An 18,190-nucleotide genomic window follows, 5' to 3' on the forward strand; every position below is an offset into this window, starting at 1 on the left:
CAAATTTATAATTAAGTTCTTAAGTTTCAAGATTAGGATTAAATTTTAATTTCTTTTCAATATCATAAATCTTAGGACATTCACTTAATACCATATACCTAATACTTAATTATATATATTAATATATCAAAACTTAAATGATAATATGAAAACTATTAAAAGGATCTCAAATTGATCCCAATTTATATCACCCATATTTGAACACCAAAATAAAGATATTTCATGAAATACTTTTATACGGAAGGCTTCTTGCATGTCTATTTACCTCCCTTCCCAATAATTGTTTCATGATCATCAACAATTGGTCATAATTACTTAATGACTAAGGTGAAATTTATGCTAAATAACATATGCATACATGTACACAAAATTAAAAATTAGTTTCACATATTAGTGTAAATTATACACGTTTTAATCTAAAAATCTACTTCTAATTACATAAAAACTTAATAGAAAGGATGAAAATAATTACCTTGACGCCTTGAGATGAAAATATTGATTTTTCTCCTCCTGTTCCCTTTTCTTTTCTCCCTTTCTTTTCTTTTCTTCTCTGCATTTTTTTTTTAAATCGTTCTTTTTTTTCTTTCTCATAAGCCGTGCGGCTTTTAACAGTTTAGGGCACTTTGCCCCCTTTTTTTTATTCATTTATTTAATTAATTCCTTTTCTATTTTTTTCTATATTTTTAATTATTTTTTAGCAATAAAATAATCTTTTATTAAATCTAAAATCATGTCACTCATTGTTACAAGTCATATACATTATTTATAAAATCTAAAAAATAATACTTGAAATTTCTAAAACGACTAAGAGGGTCGTTACAATTTTATATCAATTTCATATATGAAAAATATGAGGAACATTTTAATCATCGACCGAAATATACATATTTTATACTAACAATTTTGAGCGAACTTTTCAAGTCTTTGAGCAAAAATTTCATATATATTTTGTAATTCTTTTTTAGATGTTTTGTGAAGTAAAAACTTTATGTTACTTTTTGTTTATCCATTTCTTAGCACGTATATAGCGATGATTCTCTTTTTCTTAAAATGATTTAAAAGTATGTAACTGTCTATTTCAAGTCATTAAAAAAGCTACTTATCTATGCATTAGGAGGTTTGTATTAAAGGAAAATCTATACAATTAGGTAAACATAAGTTTTATATTTATTTTTTAAAGTCTTACTTTAAAATTATTATCTAACAAAGTTAGGTATTATTTTAGTAACAGATTTATATGGTTATAACTTATATCCAATTTCTTATTTCACGTATAATTAGAAATTATATTTCATTAATTTCTTTCTCTCATTTTTCTCTCACCTATGCTATTAGTATTTCTCTATAACACCGTGATGATATTAATTTAGCACAATTTACATTAAATTTGTTTCTAAATTTATGTTTTTTTTGTGGTTATATATTTATATCAGATAAAGATTTTAATTAACAGTAAGTATATTTATATATATTTCTTCTCCCAATTGTAAGACTATTGATGAGAGGAAATCGTCCATACATAAAGTATCAAAGAGATATGTGATTGCTTTAATGTATCGATTGTATCATGATATCTCGTGTATCGACAGGTATCCTGATACATCATGTATTGAAAATATACCAAGATATCATTATGTAATATTGTAATGTATTGAAAATGTATCATGATATATGATCTATTTAAAATGTATCATGATATTTCAAAAATATATCATGATACATCATATATTCGAAAAGGTATCATAATATCATCAATTTTATTATCTATTTTATTGTTGTTCTCTGTGTTTTAGATTCCAAAATATTGAATCAAAACTTAAATGGTCGATATAGTTGATAAACCACACAATAAACTAAATTTGATACTTCAATTATAAACAAAAAGAAAATGAAGTCAATGAAGTAAGAATCACTAGATTTTGTATTTGAATATCTAGGCACTTACTGGTATCTCGTTTAGAATTAATTCTACGCCAAATTAATAACGTAAATCAATGTAGTTTATAACATTGTTGCCTTAATTATTCTATTCAGTTAAGGAATTGCAAGTTCAATAACAACAATCTGAATTGCATATGTGATACAATTACACTAAAATTTAGGATTAAAAGAATACTAATGTTATATAAAACACAAAAAAACACACTGAACAATATAATATACACATGCACTTATACCCTTTTATGAAAATTTCTCCTGTATTAATAAGTTCAATTAAGAAAATCTTAGTCTTCAAATAGACATTGGGAAGTTTTAAATACCAACCATTTTTTTTTCAAATCAGAAATAGTTATTAAAACTATAAAGTTGATTCACAAGTTGAACTAGTGAAACAATAAGAGTACTAAATAAACAAAACTATGTTCAAACTATCATTTTCAAATAAGATATATCTGTTTTAGATGCAAAATATTTAAATTCACCAATTAACTATATTTGTGGATTTTTCGAAATGCTTCCTACCTTCTTAGGGAGATTATTTGAACCATTACCCTACTTCCTTTGGTTTTCAAAATAATGTTTTGTCGTACTTTTTCAAAATAATTTCCTAATTTTAAAAATAATTAGGTGTCCCCCATCTCTATTTTAAACAAATAACAAGGTCATGAGACTTTTTTCAACTCCTTCTCCCTCCCCTTCTTCAAACTCCGATTCATGTTTTTCATAGAGATCTCTAATCAAGGATAGACCAAGAGCCCTTTTGCAAAGCAGCTTTTCACAAGCACCCCACCCATACAACTAGTAGGGGGGGGGGGTTGTTCGCCTTTTGAATCAAACAAAGTAAGTAGTATATATATATATATATAGGCAGAAAGAGTCTCCATCCTGAACACAGAAGGAAGGCGGGTTTGTCATTGCTTGAACTGATTGATCTAAGTGAGCTACGAGGTTAGTCTTCTAGGATCAACTTGCTTCAAAATTCATAGTGATTTATATTTCTGTATGTAATTGATTATGATTAATTGTATGACATGATATACAATAAAATTTCTATAAATTATCGGTGGTTAATGAGATGGGTGGACTCCTTATAAGGATTGGGCAATCCTCTTCCCTATGAGCTAGCTTTTGGGGTGTGAGTTAGGCCTGAGACATAATTTCAACATGGTATCAGAGCAGGACCCATCTCACCCGATGTTGGGACCCCCTCAAAATGCGTAAGGTGGAGTGTTAAAGAATGACAAATGTCTCACATCGGTGGTTAATGAGATGGGTGGACTCCTCATAAGGCTTTGGCAATCCTCCTCCCTTTGAACTAGCTTTTGGGGTGTGAGTTAGGCCTAAGACCTAATTCAATATATATGTAATTGATTACGAGTAATTGTATGAAATGATATACAATAAAATCTCTATAAGTTAATACTCGATAAATTAATAATTTCTCTAGAATATATTTTTCTCCGAACCCGACTTGGGCCAATGGAAAAAACCATTAATTTCGATAAGATAATATATTTATAGAAGACCCCTATATAAATATATGTCCCCATTAATATCATAAATTAATAATTATTTAAAAATATAAATATATTTAAGACAATTTAGCGAGATATGATTCTATTGTATATTTTTTTTAAAAAAAAAAATTAAATCTAGTTGAAGTTCATCAAAACTTTTCTTATTGCATCCAAGAGCCTTGATGTTGTCTTTTCAAACTGCACCATAAAATTGTGAAGAGTTTTGAATGCGATAAGTGTTTGCTTACGCGTAACTAGTTCCAAAATGTATAGTATCATCTTCAATTTCATCATCAACGTTATTTTTTCCGATAGTATCCACAATTTATTCTAAACTTTTGAACTCTGAACATGTATCACTTTCACCCGGATAATGCAATAGGTTATTGACATCCACTTTATTGTGGTGACTGAGATCATTGACCTCAAATTCATGAATGACGTTTTCATAAGTGAGTTCATTTCAAATTCTGTGAGATTCCATCTCCTGAACAAATTTTACAGTGTCGAAAATAATTTGATATTGTCTCGTGTTGAATATTTATTGTCCAAGTAAGGACTGCAAAATTGATAGCATCCAAACATCAATCTTTGTTGGATCAGTTTGTCCCACTTCATAGTCTTCTAATATCTTAGGATAAACTTTGTTACAATAATACATCTTAAAAACTCTTATTATCCACGCATCATAAGGTTGAAATTAGTAAGATACAATGATTTTGATATAATCAAAATTAACCTTCACTAAATCTCAATCTATTCTCTAAATTAATAAATATTAATTTATCGATTAAGTAATATCTCTATAAAATAATAAAATTTTATGGTCCCATCTATATTAATTTACAGAGGTTTTACTGTAGCATTTACATCATATTTCACAAAAATAAAATAAACTTGGTCTTAAAACGCTTCACATCGAACCACAAAATAAGTTTGAAAATATGAGAAATCTAACTTCTAATAATTTGATATCATTTATAGATAAAGACTATTGACATAATTAATTGAATTTAATAAATTAAAAACTCGAACCAACTCGAATTATGTATAACCCCGATTGAAGTTATAGAATAGTAGAGGAAAAGCAAATTGATTATTGTTAATATGTATAATAGATATCGAACCCCCTTTTACTAGTTCGTGTGTTTACTTTTCATATTTTTGAACCCCCTTAATAAAATTCTGGTTCCGTCACTGGCTTCATGTAACCATTATATTTTAGAGGCTTAAATATGTCATTCGCTAAAAGTTTGGCTTATTATATATGTCATTTTTGTTTGAGAAAACGCTTATTTGTTCGATGAAATGACATAGATGAACCAAACTTTTAAAGAATGTGATGAGATAATGAAGGTTAGTTAGAAAAAGTTAGTTAGTAAGTTGTAGAAGTTAGTTAGAATTCAGTTAGGAAGAATCTTCTAGTTACAACTTCTTTACTTGTATATATGTACATATCTCCAATGTAAAGAAATATACAATGAATGAAAGTTTTTTCCTTCTCTTCTCTTCTCACCATTAATGGTGATTCTCATCATGGTATCAGAGCACAGTGTAGAATTCTGTGTCTAACATCTTCATAGCATACTATCGTCTCATCAGCTCTTCTATTTGCAGATAAAAGTTGTTGTACGATCTGGTTATCATTCTGTGATTAGATCTCTGTTGTAATCTTGGAAAAGAATCTCTGATTGTCATCTTCGAGTTTGAACTCTGTTAATTTCTGGAAATTTGTTGTTGAATCAATGGTGATTCCAAGTGAAGGAACTGTAAGTGAAGAAGTGCAAGTGGAGGGAGGATCTTCATCTTCTACTGAATCTGAACGAGTTGATCACAACCATCCCTTGTTCATTCATCCATCAGATACTCAAGGTTCAGTTCTTACTTCAATCCAACTTTTAGGATCTGAAAATTACTCTCTGTGGAGTAAATCCTTGAAACTTGTACTTCTGGGAAAAAACAAGTTAGGATTCCTGTTAGGAACATGTAAAAAAGATATGTATCCTTCTTCAATGCATGATCTGTGGGATAGGTGTAATGCTATTGTCTTGGGGTGGATAATGAATTCTGTTTCTAAAGGTTTATTGAGTACAGTCATCTATGGATCTGATGCACACAGAGTTTGGGAAGATCTGCGTGAGAGGTTTGATAAGGTCAATGCATCCAGGGCATTCTTTCTACATAAAGAAATTGTTACACTATCTCAAGGTACTGTTTCTGTATCAAGTTACTTTTCAAGACTTAGAGAGTTGTGGGATGAGTTTGAAACTCTAATGCCTCCTCCTTCATGTGCTTGTGTTGAAGCCAAGTTGTATTCTGAACATTTTCAGTATCACAAACTTTGGCAATTCCTAATGGGATTAAATGAGACCTATGCTCATGCTAAGAGTCAAATTCTGATGATAGTTCCTGTCCCTAGTGTTAATCAAGCCTATGCTATGATCATTAATGTTGAAAGTCAAAGGTTGAATGATATAAACACTGGATCCTCTCTAGCTGATTCACATTCAGAGGTTGCTCTTATGAGTAACAAAGTATCTCAAGGTCAATACTCTGGTGTAAATAGTCAAAATGGAAGCAATGGTGGTTATAGGCAGAGAAACTATGGTGATGGTAGGCCTAATGGGAAGGCTCATCTGGTGTGTGATTTCTGTCATTTTAAAGGCCATACCAGGGAAACTTGTTATAAGCTTCATGGATATCCCAAGAGGAAAGGAGTCACTTCTAATTCCTATGTTAACAATGCTACTGGAAGCAATCAAGGTAATGAGGTAAGAGCATGTGATAATCATGCTTCCTCTACTAATACTACTCCAACAGGTACACATGGTGTATCCTTGTTCACACCTGAGCAATACTCACAGATTCTTCAGATGTTAAACAAAGGAAAAGATGTAGAGCCTACTGCTAATGTGGCTACTACTAGCACTGCAGGTATGATAACAGCCTTTATGTCTGATGTGGTTAACAAAAATTGGATAATTGATACTGGAGCTTCTAATCACATGGTTCATAATGCTAGTCTAATGACTCAATATAGAAATCTTGGTGATAAAGGTAATATGCATGTTAATCTACCTACAGGAAGTCAAGCATCTGTTAGTCATATTGGTGAATCCTTAGTCTTTACAGATAAGACTGTAAATGATGTGTTGTTTATTCCGGAATTCGAATACAATCTACTATCTGTATCTCAGTTAACCAAGCAACTGAAGCGTGCTGTGATATTTTTTCCTGACTTCTGTGTCTTTCAGGATATCTCAAATGGGAAGGTCCTGGGGATTGGTAGAGAAGATCAAGGTTTATATCTGCTTCAGACTGGATTGGGTAATTCAGCTGACATTGGTGGATTTCAGGCTCATAACTCTACTACTGAAGTTTCTAATATAGACAAATCTAAGGTGACCACTGCTAGTTGTAACTCTCTGTGTGATCTTTGGCATAAGAGACTTGGTCATGCTCCTCTTAAAGTACTCAGTAGAATAAAATGTTTACCTTCTGTATCTTTGGAAGATCATCATTGTACTGTATGTCCTCTTGCAAAACAATCTAGACTTCCATTTCCTGTTAGTATTACTACTTCTGCTGCTTCATTTGATATTGTACATGGAGATGTTTGGGGTCCTTACAGAGTTTCTAATCATGATGGCAAGAGATATTTTCTTACATTGGTGGATGATAAATCTAGATATACTTGGATTTCTTTGTTACATACTAAGTCTGATTGTCTTATAGTTCTGAAAGATTTCTTAAGTATGGTGAAAACTCAATTTGGAGTCAATGTTAAGTGTGTTAGGACAGATAATGGAACTGAGTTTGTTAACTCTCAAGTGTCTAATCTGTTCAAGGAATGTGGAGTTATACATCAGAGTTCTTGTGTTTATACTCCTCAACAAAATGGGATTGTTGAGAGAAAACATAGATCTATTCTTGATATGGCCAGGGCATTAAGGTTTCAAGCAAGCATTCCTTTGAAGTACTGGGGTTGTTGTGTGTCTACAGCAGTATATATTCTGAATAGACTGCCCTCTGTAGTACTACAAAATAAGTCTCCTTTTGAAGTATTGTTTGGTAAAATACCTTCTCTTCAACATATGAGAGTGTTTGGTTCATTATGCTATGCTACTACTCCTAAATACTTAGACAAGTTTTCTCCCAGAGCTATTCCTGCAATACATTTAGGTTACTCTTCATCAAAAAAGGGGTATATATTATATAATTTGAGCTCTCACTCCTTTTTTGTTAGCAGAGACACAGTGTTTAAAGAAGGTATATTTCCTTTTAAAGATCTTCAATCTTCTCCTTCTCCTGTGTTTCCTGTTCTACATTTTGTTGATGACTCTTCTAGTCTTCCTGAGTCTGTTACTACTTCAGATACTTCAAGTGATACCTCAGTTTCTACACCATCTCTAGGTGATTCTCATTCACTTGCTGAAAATCAACCTTCTTTAAGAAGATCTACCAGACTCTCAAAACCTCCTAGTTGGTTGGATAACTATGTTACTCCTAATACTAAAAGTGCATGTCTATATCCACTTTCCAATTATGTTTCTTATTCTAGACTGTCTCCTTCTTATAGAGTTTCTCTTGCTGCTTATTCTACAATTACTGAACCTAAGACATATAAAGAAGCTTGTTTGGATCCTCATTGGTTTAAAGCCATGCAAACAGAAATTACTGCTCTAGAAGATAATTGTACTTGGACTATTGTTCCTCTTCCAAGTGATAAGACTCCTATTGGTTGCAAATGGGTGTATAAAGTGAAATATCGTGCCTCAGGGGCTGTTGAAAGATATAAGGCCAGGCTAGTGGCCAAAGGGTATAGTCAGCAAGAAGGTCTAGATTACACTGAGACCTTCTCACCAGTAGCTAAGATGGTAACTGTGAGATCAGTTGTGGCCTTAGCTGCTTCTAATGGTTGGTTTGTCTTTCAAATGGATGTGCACAATGCCTTTCTTCAAGGTGATCTTCTTGAAGAAGTATATATGCAGGTTCCAGATGGTTTTGCAACCCAGGGGGAGAAGTCTATGGTTTGCAAATTACATAAATCTTTGTATGGCTTGAAGCAAGCACCAAGGCAGTGGAATCTAAAACTAACTCAAGCATTGAGTAATATGGGATTTACACAATCTCATTATAACACAAGCTTGTTATTCTGGTATATGTTGATGATCTATTAGTAACTGGCAGTAATTTGCAGCATATACAGCAAGTCAGGAAAGATCTACAACACAGGTTCAAGATGAAAGATCTTGGTGAGCTAAAATACTTTCTTGGAATTGAGTTCTCTAGAACTAATGATGGCATTCTAATGAACCAAAGAAAATATGCTTTGGGACTTGTATCTGAACTAGGATTAACAGGCTGCAGACCTGCTTCTACTCCTCTAGAAACTAATCACAAGTTAACTTCTATTGAGTTTGATGAATGTACAGGCAAAGTTGGTAACACAGAAGATCCATTGTTAGATGACTTTGGAAAATATCAAAGGCTTATAGGGAGGTTGTTATATTTAACTATGACCAGGCCAGATATAGCATTTGTGGTTCAAGTGTTAAGTCAGTTTATGCATTCACCTAAAACATCTCACATGGAAGCTGCTATTCGAGTAGTGAAATATATCAAAGGAACAGCAGGACTTGGTTTGTTTATGCCAAGTAGTAAAAGTTCAGAGTTAACAGCATATTGTGACTCAGATTGGGCTGCATGTGTGGAGTCTAGAAGGTCTGTAACTGGATATGTAGTGAAGTTTGGGAATGCTGCAATATCATGGAAAGCTAAGAAGCAAAACACTGTGTCCAGAAGTTCTGCAGAGGCAGAATTCAGGAGTATGGCTACAACAGTTGCAGAAATAGTTTGGCTGAAAGGCTTATTCAAGGAATTGGAAACAGAGATCAGGCTGCCTAGAAGGTTGTTTTGTGACAGCAAAGCTGCAATTCAGATAGCAGCTCATCCTATTTTTCATGAGAGAACTAAACATTTCGATATAGATTGTCACTTTGTTAGAGAAAAGATTGTGGAAGGACTAATACAAACACACTACATAAACACTAAAGATCAGCCAGCAGACTTACTCACAAAAGGACTATGTAAACCTCAGCATGAAGCTTTTATTCACAAGCTTGGAATGAAAAATATATTTTCTTATTCTAAGCTTGAGGGGGAGTGATGAGATAATGAAAGTTAGTTAGAAAAAGTTAGTTAGTAAGTTGTAGAAGTTAGTTAGAATTCAGTTAGAAAGAATCTTCTAGTTACAACTTCTTTACTTGTATATATATGTACATATCTCCAATGTAAAGAAATATACAATGAATGAAAGTTTTTTCCTTCTCTTCTCTTCTCACCATTAATGGTGATTCTCATCAGAATGACATAATGAGTCTTTTCTCAAAATTTAACGACATATTTGAGCATTTTCTCTTGAAAATGATTTAATTGATGATGTGGTCAAATCATGATTGACCATGCGTAGAAAAATTGCTTCGCAAAATCGAAACTTTTTTAAGTTAACAAAATCTTTCTCAAATAGAAATGACATAAATGAGTCATACTTTTAACAGATCAGATGAAATAAATAAACCTTTTTTCAAAGTTCGATAACAAATTTGAGTCTTTTTCTATTTTAAATTAATTAAGTATTCACTCGTTAAGTGGTCCTTTATTTGTTGAAGAAAAAAAATTTATTGATCGGGAAACTTCATAGTTAGACCTCAAATCAACACAAAGATGAAGATCAAGTCTACGTAGCTAGCGTTTCATAATTTTTAATTCCAAGTTGTTTGATATTTTAAAAGGTTTCACACTTAATTGACGTCAAGTAAAAACAACATAGATAATTATGTATGACCAGGAAACTTCTGTGGAAAGCAATAGAATTATATATATAAAAAGACAAATATAGTAGTCTTTAAATATTAACAAACTTTGTAAGATGTTTTAAAGGCGAGGTTCAATTAATATTGTTAGAGAGTTTTTTAAAATATAATTATACATAAAAATTTAGAACGTAATCTTTTAAAATAACCTAGTGTATGTTTCCAATGTGAGATTCAAATAACTAGTCCATTCAATATAAAGAATTTAGTTAGTAGTCTTTGAATAATAACGATCAAACTTTATAAAATATTTTAAGACGAGGTTCAATTAATAGTTGTTAGAGAGTTTTATAAAATAGAATTATATATAAAGACGTAGAATGTAATCTTTTAAAATAATCTAGTGTATATTTTCAATGCGAGGTTCAATAGGTAAGTCCAGTTGATACAATGAATTCAACTAGCATTTGATAGTAGATCTCTAAATATTTTTGGAAAGTTAATTTTTCTGCGAAGTTTTATCATGTGATTGAAATAAATATTTGACTTTTTAAAGAAATATATTTTATATTCACAAGTTCTAAAAATTATTAAATATACCTATAAGTTTGTATTATCATTTTATGATAAACATGTTTTGTGAATTGTTAGGACAATGAACATAACTAATTTGAATCTGGAAAAAGAGTAAGAAAACAAAACAAAAATACCATTAATGACTTGTATACTATTGGAAGTGACTTTAGAGAACAAGCTCAGATAAAAATAGTATAAAATATGTGCGTAATCGTATAAATTTGTATAACAAACTAGGATTGAAATTCAGTTCAAGACTATAAATAATGAATATTTTTATAAAACAAAAAAATTTGGGGAAATTGTTCAATTTTAAAAAGTTCCCAAATAAAAGAATTTGAACCCAAATACTAGCTCCCCCCCCCCAAACCAATATTTTAGAATTTGAATTGTTTTCCAAATAATGACAATTTATATAATCGAATAATATTAGTCAAGTTTCCCCAAATATTTTTGACAATATCTATGCCAAACAGGTTGATTAGGAAACAAATGACTTAATTACAATAGTGAAGTAGGTATAAAATAGTAATTTATCTATAAATTTTTCAATTTGAACAAATAAAAGTGGATAATTATGTTTAACATAATGGACAAGTAAAAATAATCATAGATTGAAATAATTAGTTAAAAACTTTTGTGAATAACAATATACGTATATAAAGATCTAATAGTTTTTAAAATAATTATGTATGCATGTTTTTAATGTGAGGTTCATTTAGTATGTTTATTATACATTAGCCAGTACAATAATTTTATACATACATAAAAATCTAACAGTCTTTAAAATATTTAAGTATTCATGTTTTTTAATGTGAGGTTCAATGAATATGCAGGGGCGGCTCAATGTAATTGGGGCCTAAAGTAAAATTTTAATTCACGGCCTAAAATTAATATACCTCATATACGTATTTATTAAATAAAAAAATTACACTATTTAGATGAAAATTATTAGTATTTAATATTGTTCTTTCAGTTATTAGCTTTAGGTAAGATATTATCTCAACATTGAAAAACATCATTTTGAGACAATTATTGTATGTATTATTAACGTAATGATATAAGTACCATAGAATTTGACTAAAAAAGTTGATGACTTAGTATACCTCATTTTAATATGCTTACAGTAGTGCTTAAAACTAAAATTTAAAAGAAATAAAAAAAGAATCTATAATTTACTTTATTTAACACTTTGACTGCTATTTCTTATTTTTAACAAAGTACACAAGATATAAAAATGAATAGAATAATTTATTTTTTACAAATTATATTTTTTATTATAAATAATTAATATTCCTATAAAATTTTTAACGCATAATTTTATCTTGTCAAGAATTTGAGGCCCAAATAAGGCAAATGCCTTGTTGTTAAAAGGATAGAGCCGGCCCTGTTAACATGTTTATTATACATTAGCAAGTACAACAATTTTATACTTAAAGAAAGATCTAATTATAGTTTTTAAACTAATTACGTACTCATATTTTTTAATGTGAGGTTCAATTAATATGTTTATTATACATTAGCAAGTACAACAATTTTATATTTAAATAAAGATCTAATTATAGTTTTTAAAATAATTACGTACTCATGTTTTTTAACGTGAGGTTCAATTAATATGTTTATTATACATTTGCAAGTACAATAATTTTATATATATTTAAAGATCTAATAGTTTTTAAAATAATTACGCAATGCATGTTTTCAATGTGAGGTTCAATTAATATGTTTATTATTATACATTAACAAGTACAATACTTTTGAAACGCGGAGTTATTACATGTTCTAATGCTATTAAAAAATTAACCCGATCCTTAAACGTGTTTTTAACTTCCTAATTTGATTTAAATAGTAGCCTAATGACTGGTATAAATAAATCCAACAAAACATGATGAGTTGATACACCATTTATCACAAAGGGTATTTTGTTTCCAAAAATCTTAAAATATGTCGTCATTAGATTTAAAGTGGAAAGTGTTATTTAGCGTTTCATTAATTGTCAATTTTACATGTATTGTTTTGGTAATACTTCAGAGTGAGACGACGCGCTTAAGCTGGACAAGAAAAACAGCTATAGAAGCAGAGAAAGTTGCGTCTATCAGTTGTTCAGGACATGGAAGAGCTTATTTAGACGGCTTAGTACTCAGAGAAGACGGAAAACCGATTTGTGAGTGCAATGCATGCTTTACTGGCCCTGATTGCTCTCTCTTTAAACCCAATTGCGCGGTTGATGTAGACAGGTGATTTACTATATATTGGAAACATAGATCGCGAATTTATATAATTCACTTGATTTATTTCCAACGTTATCTAAATTTGTGTTTTTTTTAAAAAAAAAATTTGTTGCAGTGGAAACCCTATGTTTTTAGAGCCATTTTGGAAGCAAAATGCAGGGAGTAGTGGTGTAATGGTAGCTGGATGGCATAGAATGGGCTATGAATTTGAGGATGGTTCGCTCATTTCTAAGCAATTGGAGAGTGTAATACACAAGTTACATGAAACTGTAGGAAATGCAAACACATCAAACAAGTACATAGTATTCGGCGTTGGCTCAACTCAACTTCTTAATGCCGCGGTGTATGCTCTTTCCCATCACAACTCCAATTCATCGCCTACCAAAGTTGTTGCTTCTGCCCCTTACTATCCTGTTTACAAATCACAAACAGAGCTATTGGATTCGAAAAAGTATAAGTTTAGTGGAGATACATCGTCTTGGAAAAACGAAACAAGGAGTAGTAGAACAAATTTCATTGAGTTTGTGACATGTCCAAACAATCCAGATGGGCACTTAAACAAGGCAGTCCTTCAAGGAAAATTTGCAAGACATGTATACGATTTAGCTTACTATTGGCCACATTACACCGCGATTCCAAGCCCTATGGATGAAGATCTCATGTTATTTACACTTTCAAAGCTCACTGGTCATGCTGGTAGCAGATTTGGGTACTTAGCTCTTACTTACTCATAGTCATATAATATAATAATACGAGTTAAAAATTTAAATTAATTAGTTTCCTTTGATATACACATGTAGATGGGCTATAGTCAAAGACAAAGATGTATACGAAAGAATGGTGGAATACATAGATTTAAACACTTATGGTATTCCACGTGAAACTCAATTGAGAGCTTTAAAACTCTTAAACGTTGTGTTACAAGGAGATAGAAGACAAATATTTCGATTTGCACATACAATTATGAAGACTAGATGGGAAAAGCTCGCGGAGATCTTGTCTACTTCAAAACGATTCTCAATGGAACAACTTCCCTCCCAACATTGTGCATTTTCGAAACAAGTTAGGCCAACTTCTCCAGGTAGTTAATTAATTAAGCATCAAAAACGTAACAAGCTAAGTGAAATTCAATATGCTTAACCATTTTTATTTTTTTTACGCAGCTTTTGCGTGGTTAAAATGTGAAGCGGAAGAAGATGAAGAGTGTCACAACGTGCTGAGGGAAGCTAATATTATTGGTCGAAAAGGCGCTGTATTTGGAGTTGAAAATCGTTATGTTCGTCTTAGTGTTGTGAATAGCAGAGATGATTTCGATTTATTGCTGCAACGACTACAAGATTTAGTGGCTAAACATTGATCTATCGTCGATGCTGTCATGTCACTGTGATCGTTCGTTTTATTTCTTAGGAGAGGAACACTATATATACACACAATTTGTTGATTCAACCTAAGTTAGTAATACCAAAAATCCATTATCATTTTGTATCTTATTTTAACCTAATCATGTTCATTATACTTTCTAAAACTAAAAAGTAAACTTACTTTCCAAATTATTGCTTCATCAATAATGTATGAACACATAAATTTGTTAAATTTTTTGGATAATTTGAGAGACTTTCTTTCAGGTGATTTCGCTTTATAATATTCACCTCTCACAATACGCATACTTCACAAAAATTCAAATCACAATTAATTTATATTTTTTTGAAATAGGTTTAAAGAATGGTAATAAAAAAAATCAAAATAAGAGAGATAATCATAATATTGTAAATATATGTCATAGGAGATGTTGATTGTTATACAGCGAAACCTCAAAGGCCTTTCAAATTATCCTTAATTTTTTTCTTGAAACATGTAATATATTTAACTACTCATTTTAAGTTCTAACAAATAATTTAATAGGACAAGTCCCTTCAACAGATTCGATTCTATCACTTTTGTTTCTATCTGCATAAACTCCATTAAATATGATCATTATTAGTGGTAATTAATTAATATCAATAGCTTAATTGTCGCTAAATATATAATTTTAGCGGCAATTAATTAATATTTTTTGTATATGTCTCTAAAGCCTTTAGCGATATTAATTTTAATGACACTTAACTAATGTCGGTAAAAATTTGAACACTCCTTATTAGTGTTCATATATTACCGATAAAACTTATTTTTGCTCTAGTAATAATGTACCTCAGTCAAGTGAAATACCTTAGCATCCTAAACCAAACTAATTAATAAGGATAGGTTTTGACATGTAAGGAGTAAGGACTCGACTCTTTTAGAATGTCAAAAAAAAAAAAAAAAAAGCTACCTATTGAATTAAGGTTATGTTAAGACACCCTATTAAACTAATTATTATATGCTGGATTCATGACTATTAACTTCACCAAGTGAAATATGGAATTCGACAAAAGACGTAGAAATAGAACAGAAATTTTGCTTCAACTAGTGATGTATGTCAGAAATTTTGAGTTTAAAAGTAATTAAATCCTTTATATTAAGCGTTATATATGAATTTTTTTTTATCAAACTACGTCATTATTTAAATCAATTTATTAAAATAACACATTTTTTATTATTATAAAACTAGTATAAACATATTTCTGAATAATGTTTTAGTATTTTTATTTTATAAATTCAACGGACAATAACTCACGGAACTGATGACGTTATATGAATAAACGTCCCCTTGAGTAACGTTTTACACCTAAAACGTTATTCATGAATACATTTATTGAGAATTCAATCACGGACTACTCATCAATCCAATCCTGCAAATGCAAATGGCCAATGATTGAATTCTCAATAAACGTACTCGTGAATAATGTTTTAGGGGTAAAACATTACTCAGTAGTACGTTTATTCATTTAACGTCGTCAACTCCGTCAGTTTTTATTTGTAGATTTTTTAAAATAAAAATATTTTAAACGTTACTCAGAAATACGTTTATGCTAGTTTCATAAAGAAATTAAAACATATTATATTGATGAATTGATTTAAATAATGACTTAGGTTGATAAAAAAAATATTATGTATTTGAAAAGGTGCACAACTATAAATAAGACTTTTATTAATTTTTTGTTACAGTAACCAATATTCTTATTATAAGAACTAAGAAATATATATATTGTATTTTTATCGAGGAATGCCTTGTCGATTGCTGCTAGCTGCTTCCTCATTTTCTTCTTCGTATTTTCTTTCCAATTTTCATTTTATCATGTGATTTTTTGCTACCTATATTGTGCATTCTTACAAGTTTATTTATTCTTTGCTTTTTATTTAAAGCACAAAGAAAGTCATTATATGCAGCAAACAAATCCGTATAATATTCTTATATTGGTATTTTAAATGGTATAAATATAATTTATTAATTTATAATTGAGTCATTCATTTACCTTTAAAAAAAAACCTCAAACCTTTAATATAATTTATTCTCGTCAATTTTTTTTGAAGTTACATGGATTCAATGGACGAACTTGATATGAGAATCAGGTTTTCAAGAGAGACTTGCTTCATGTGTTTGTCGAATGATGTGTAGTTACTGTGATACTATGCTTTGTTTTGATGTTCTGATGATGCATAGATACGCACCAAATGCTCATTCAGGGGGAACTATCTCATGGAAGAGCTAATTAATGAGGGATCGCGACGATCTGTACGAGTTACTACTCACAACCATCCACATCAGTAAAGCTATTGTTGGAGAAAAGCTAAATTTTGCAATTGATGGCAGTAGAGTTAATCTTAATCAAGTTGCCACACCTGCTTGCATGCATGTAGTAAACAAGCATTTGAGTATTTTTGCCTAGTTAGGTATATGAAGAATCCCGCTTATTGATGTTGGTATCTTACAGACATTCACAGAAGGTTATGCGTATAATAGTAATGGTTGACGTATAGCAAAACTCGGAGATAGAGCATTTCCATTTACAAGGACCTGTTCCACAAGATTAACTCGCACAGATTTGTATTCATAGTGTAAACATAACAATTATTAGTGAGGTGAGAATAAAACTGGTCTGACAGAATGTTGTAAATCAAACAGTTAATGTGATTATTATTCTTCTACCACTGAACCATATGTAACCAATTCCTTACATGCCAAACATAGTCAGCTTAACGTAATCATATGCTACTTCTAACTGTAGCTATAGAATAAGGGATGGGTGAACTCAATCATTGACGAACACTAAGTAAAACATTTGGCAAATTGGCAAAGCTGAGAGTGACTAAATAGATTCAGTTCTCAGTCTTACATAAACAAGATCCATCCAGGACGAGTGCTGCCATTTGGGCATATCTGATGCATTCGTCAATATGATGTGATGGATTATCAGCAACTGTGTCACGACCCAATTTCTCGAGCCATGAAGGCACCTACTATAGCCCATCAGTAGGTAAGCCAAACCACAACCCAGAACAACACGTAATGGGTGTGAGGGTAGAAACTAAACAAGACTAAGCAAAATTACTATAACAACATAAGCAAACCAAAACATAAATACAATTAAGGATCCTGTTGGGAATTAAACACACAACACACACAAATAATCTAGAGAAAAGAGAAACAGAACACAAACGGGACACACAAGAATTTAACGTGGTTCGGTTTCCCTACTCCACGACTGTAACAGGAGGATTTTATTTCACTTGTGCTACTCTGGAATTACAAATACAAGGATCATATTTATAGGAAAGCCAAATGGTTAACCTAGAGTTTCAGTAATGGGTCGGGCCGGCTCACAAGCCTCCACAAAGCCCAACAATCTCCCACTTGGAGGCTTGAAGAATTTCAACTGTCATCCACTTAGAACACTTGTATGTCTAGTAATCTTTTTCAACTCTCTCCTGCTACAGCGGCCTTCTCATCAGTCAACTGAAAGGCCCGTTGAAGCTCCCCGAAGCTTCAACACATCAGTCACGGCTGAAACTGCCCTTGACTCGTCCTCGGTCCCTACCGGCTCCCACTTGAGACACGAACTGCCGGATCCTAGAACTCCCTGAGAACAAACACTCTCCATACTCAGCAAGAAATTTTCTGGAGACGTATCAACAGCTGGAATACTGGTTCTCTTGACCCACTGTCTTCTAGGAGCCTTGGCTGAAGCACGGC

The 18,190-nt window shown here is 31.3% G+C and overlaps 1 protein-coding gene across 1 annotated transcript; it reads left to right on the forward strand.

Annotated features, from left to right (window-relative positions):
* The first annotated feature begins 12,793 nt into the window (after positions 1–12,793).
* LOC107009960 (tryptophan aminotransferase-related protein 4-like) lies at positions 12,794–14,512 on the forward strand. Its single transcript, XM_015209256.2, has 4 exons — positions 12,794–13,086; positions 13,196–13,789; positions 13,881–14,161; positions 14,244–14,512. The coding sequence occupies exons 1-4, from the start codon at positions 12,794–12,796 to the stop codon at positions 14,435–14,437; spliced, it is 1,362 nt and encodes a 453-aa protein (XP_015064742.1). The 3' UTR covers positions 14,438–14,512.
* Positions 14,513–18,190: the final 3,678 nt, after the last annotated feature.

Source organism: Solanum pennellii, chromosome 2 (assembly GCF_001406875.1).
Source record: "Solanum pennellii chromosome 2, SPENNV200".
NCBI classification, from domain to species: domain Eukaryota; kingdom Viridiplantae; phylum Streptophyta; class Magnoliopsida; order Solanales; family Solanaceae; genus Solanum; species Solanum pennellii.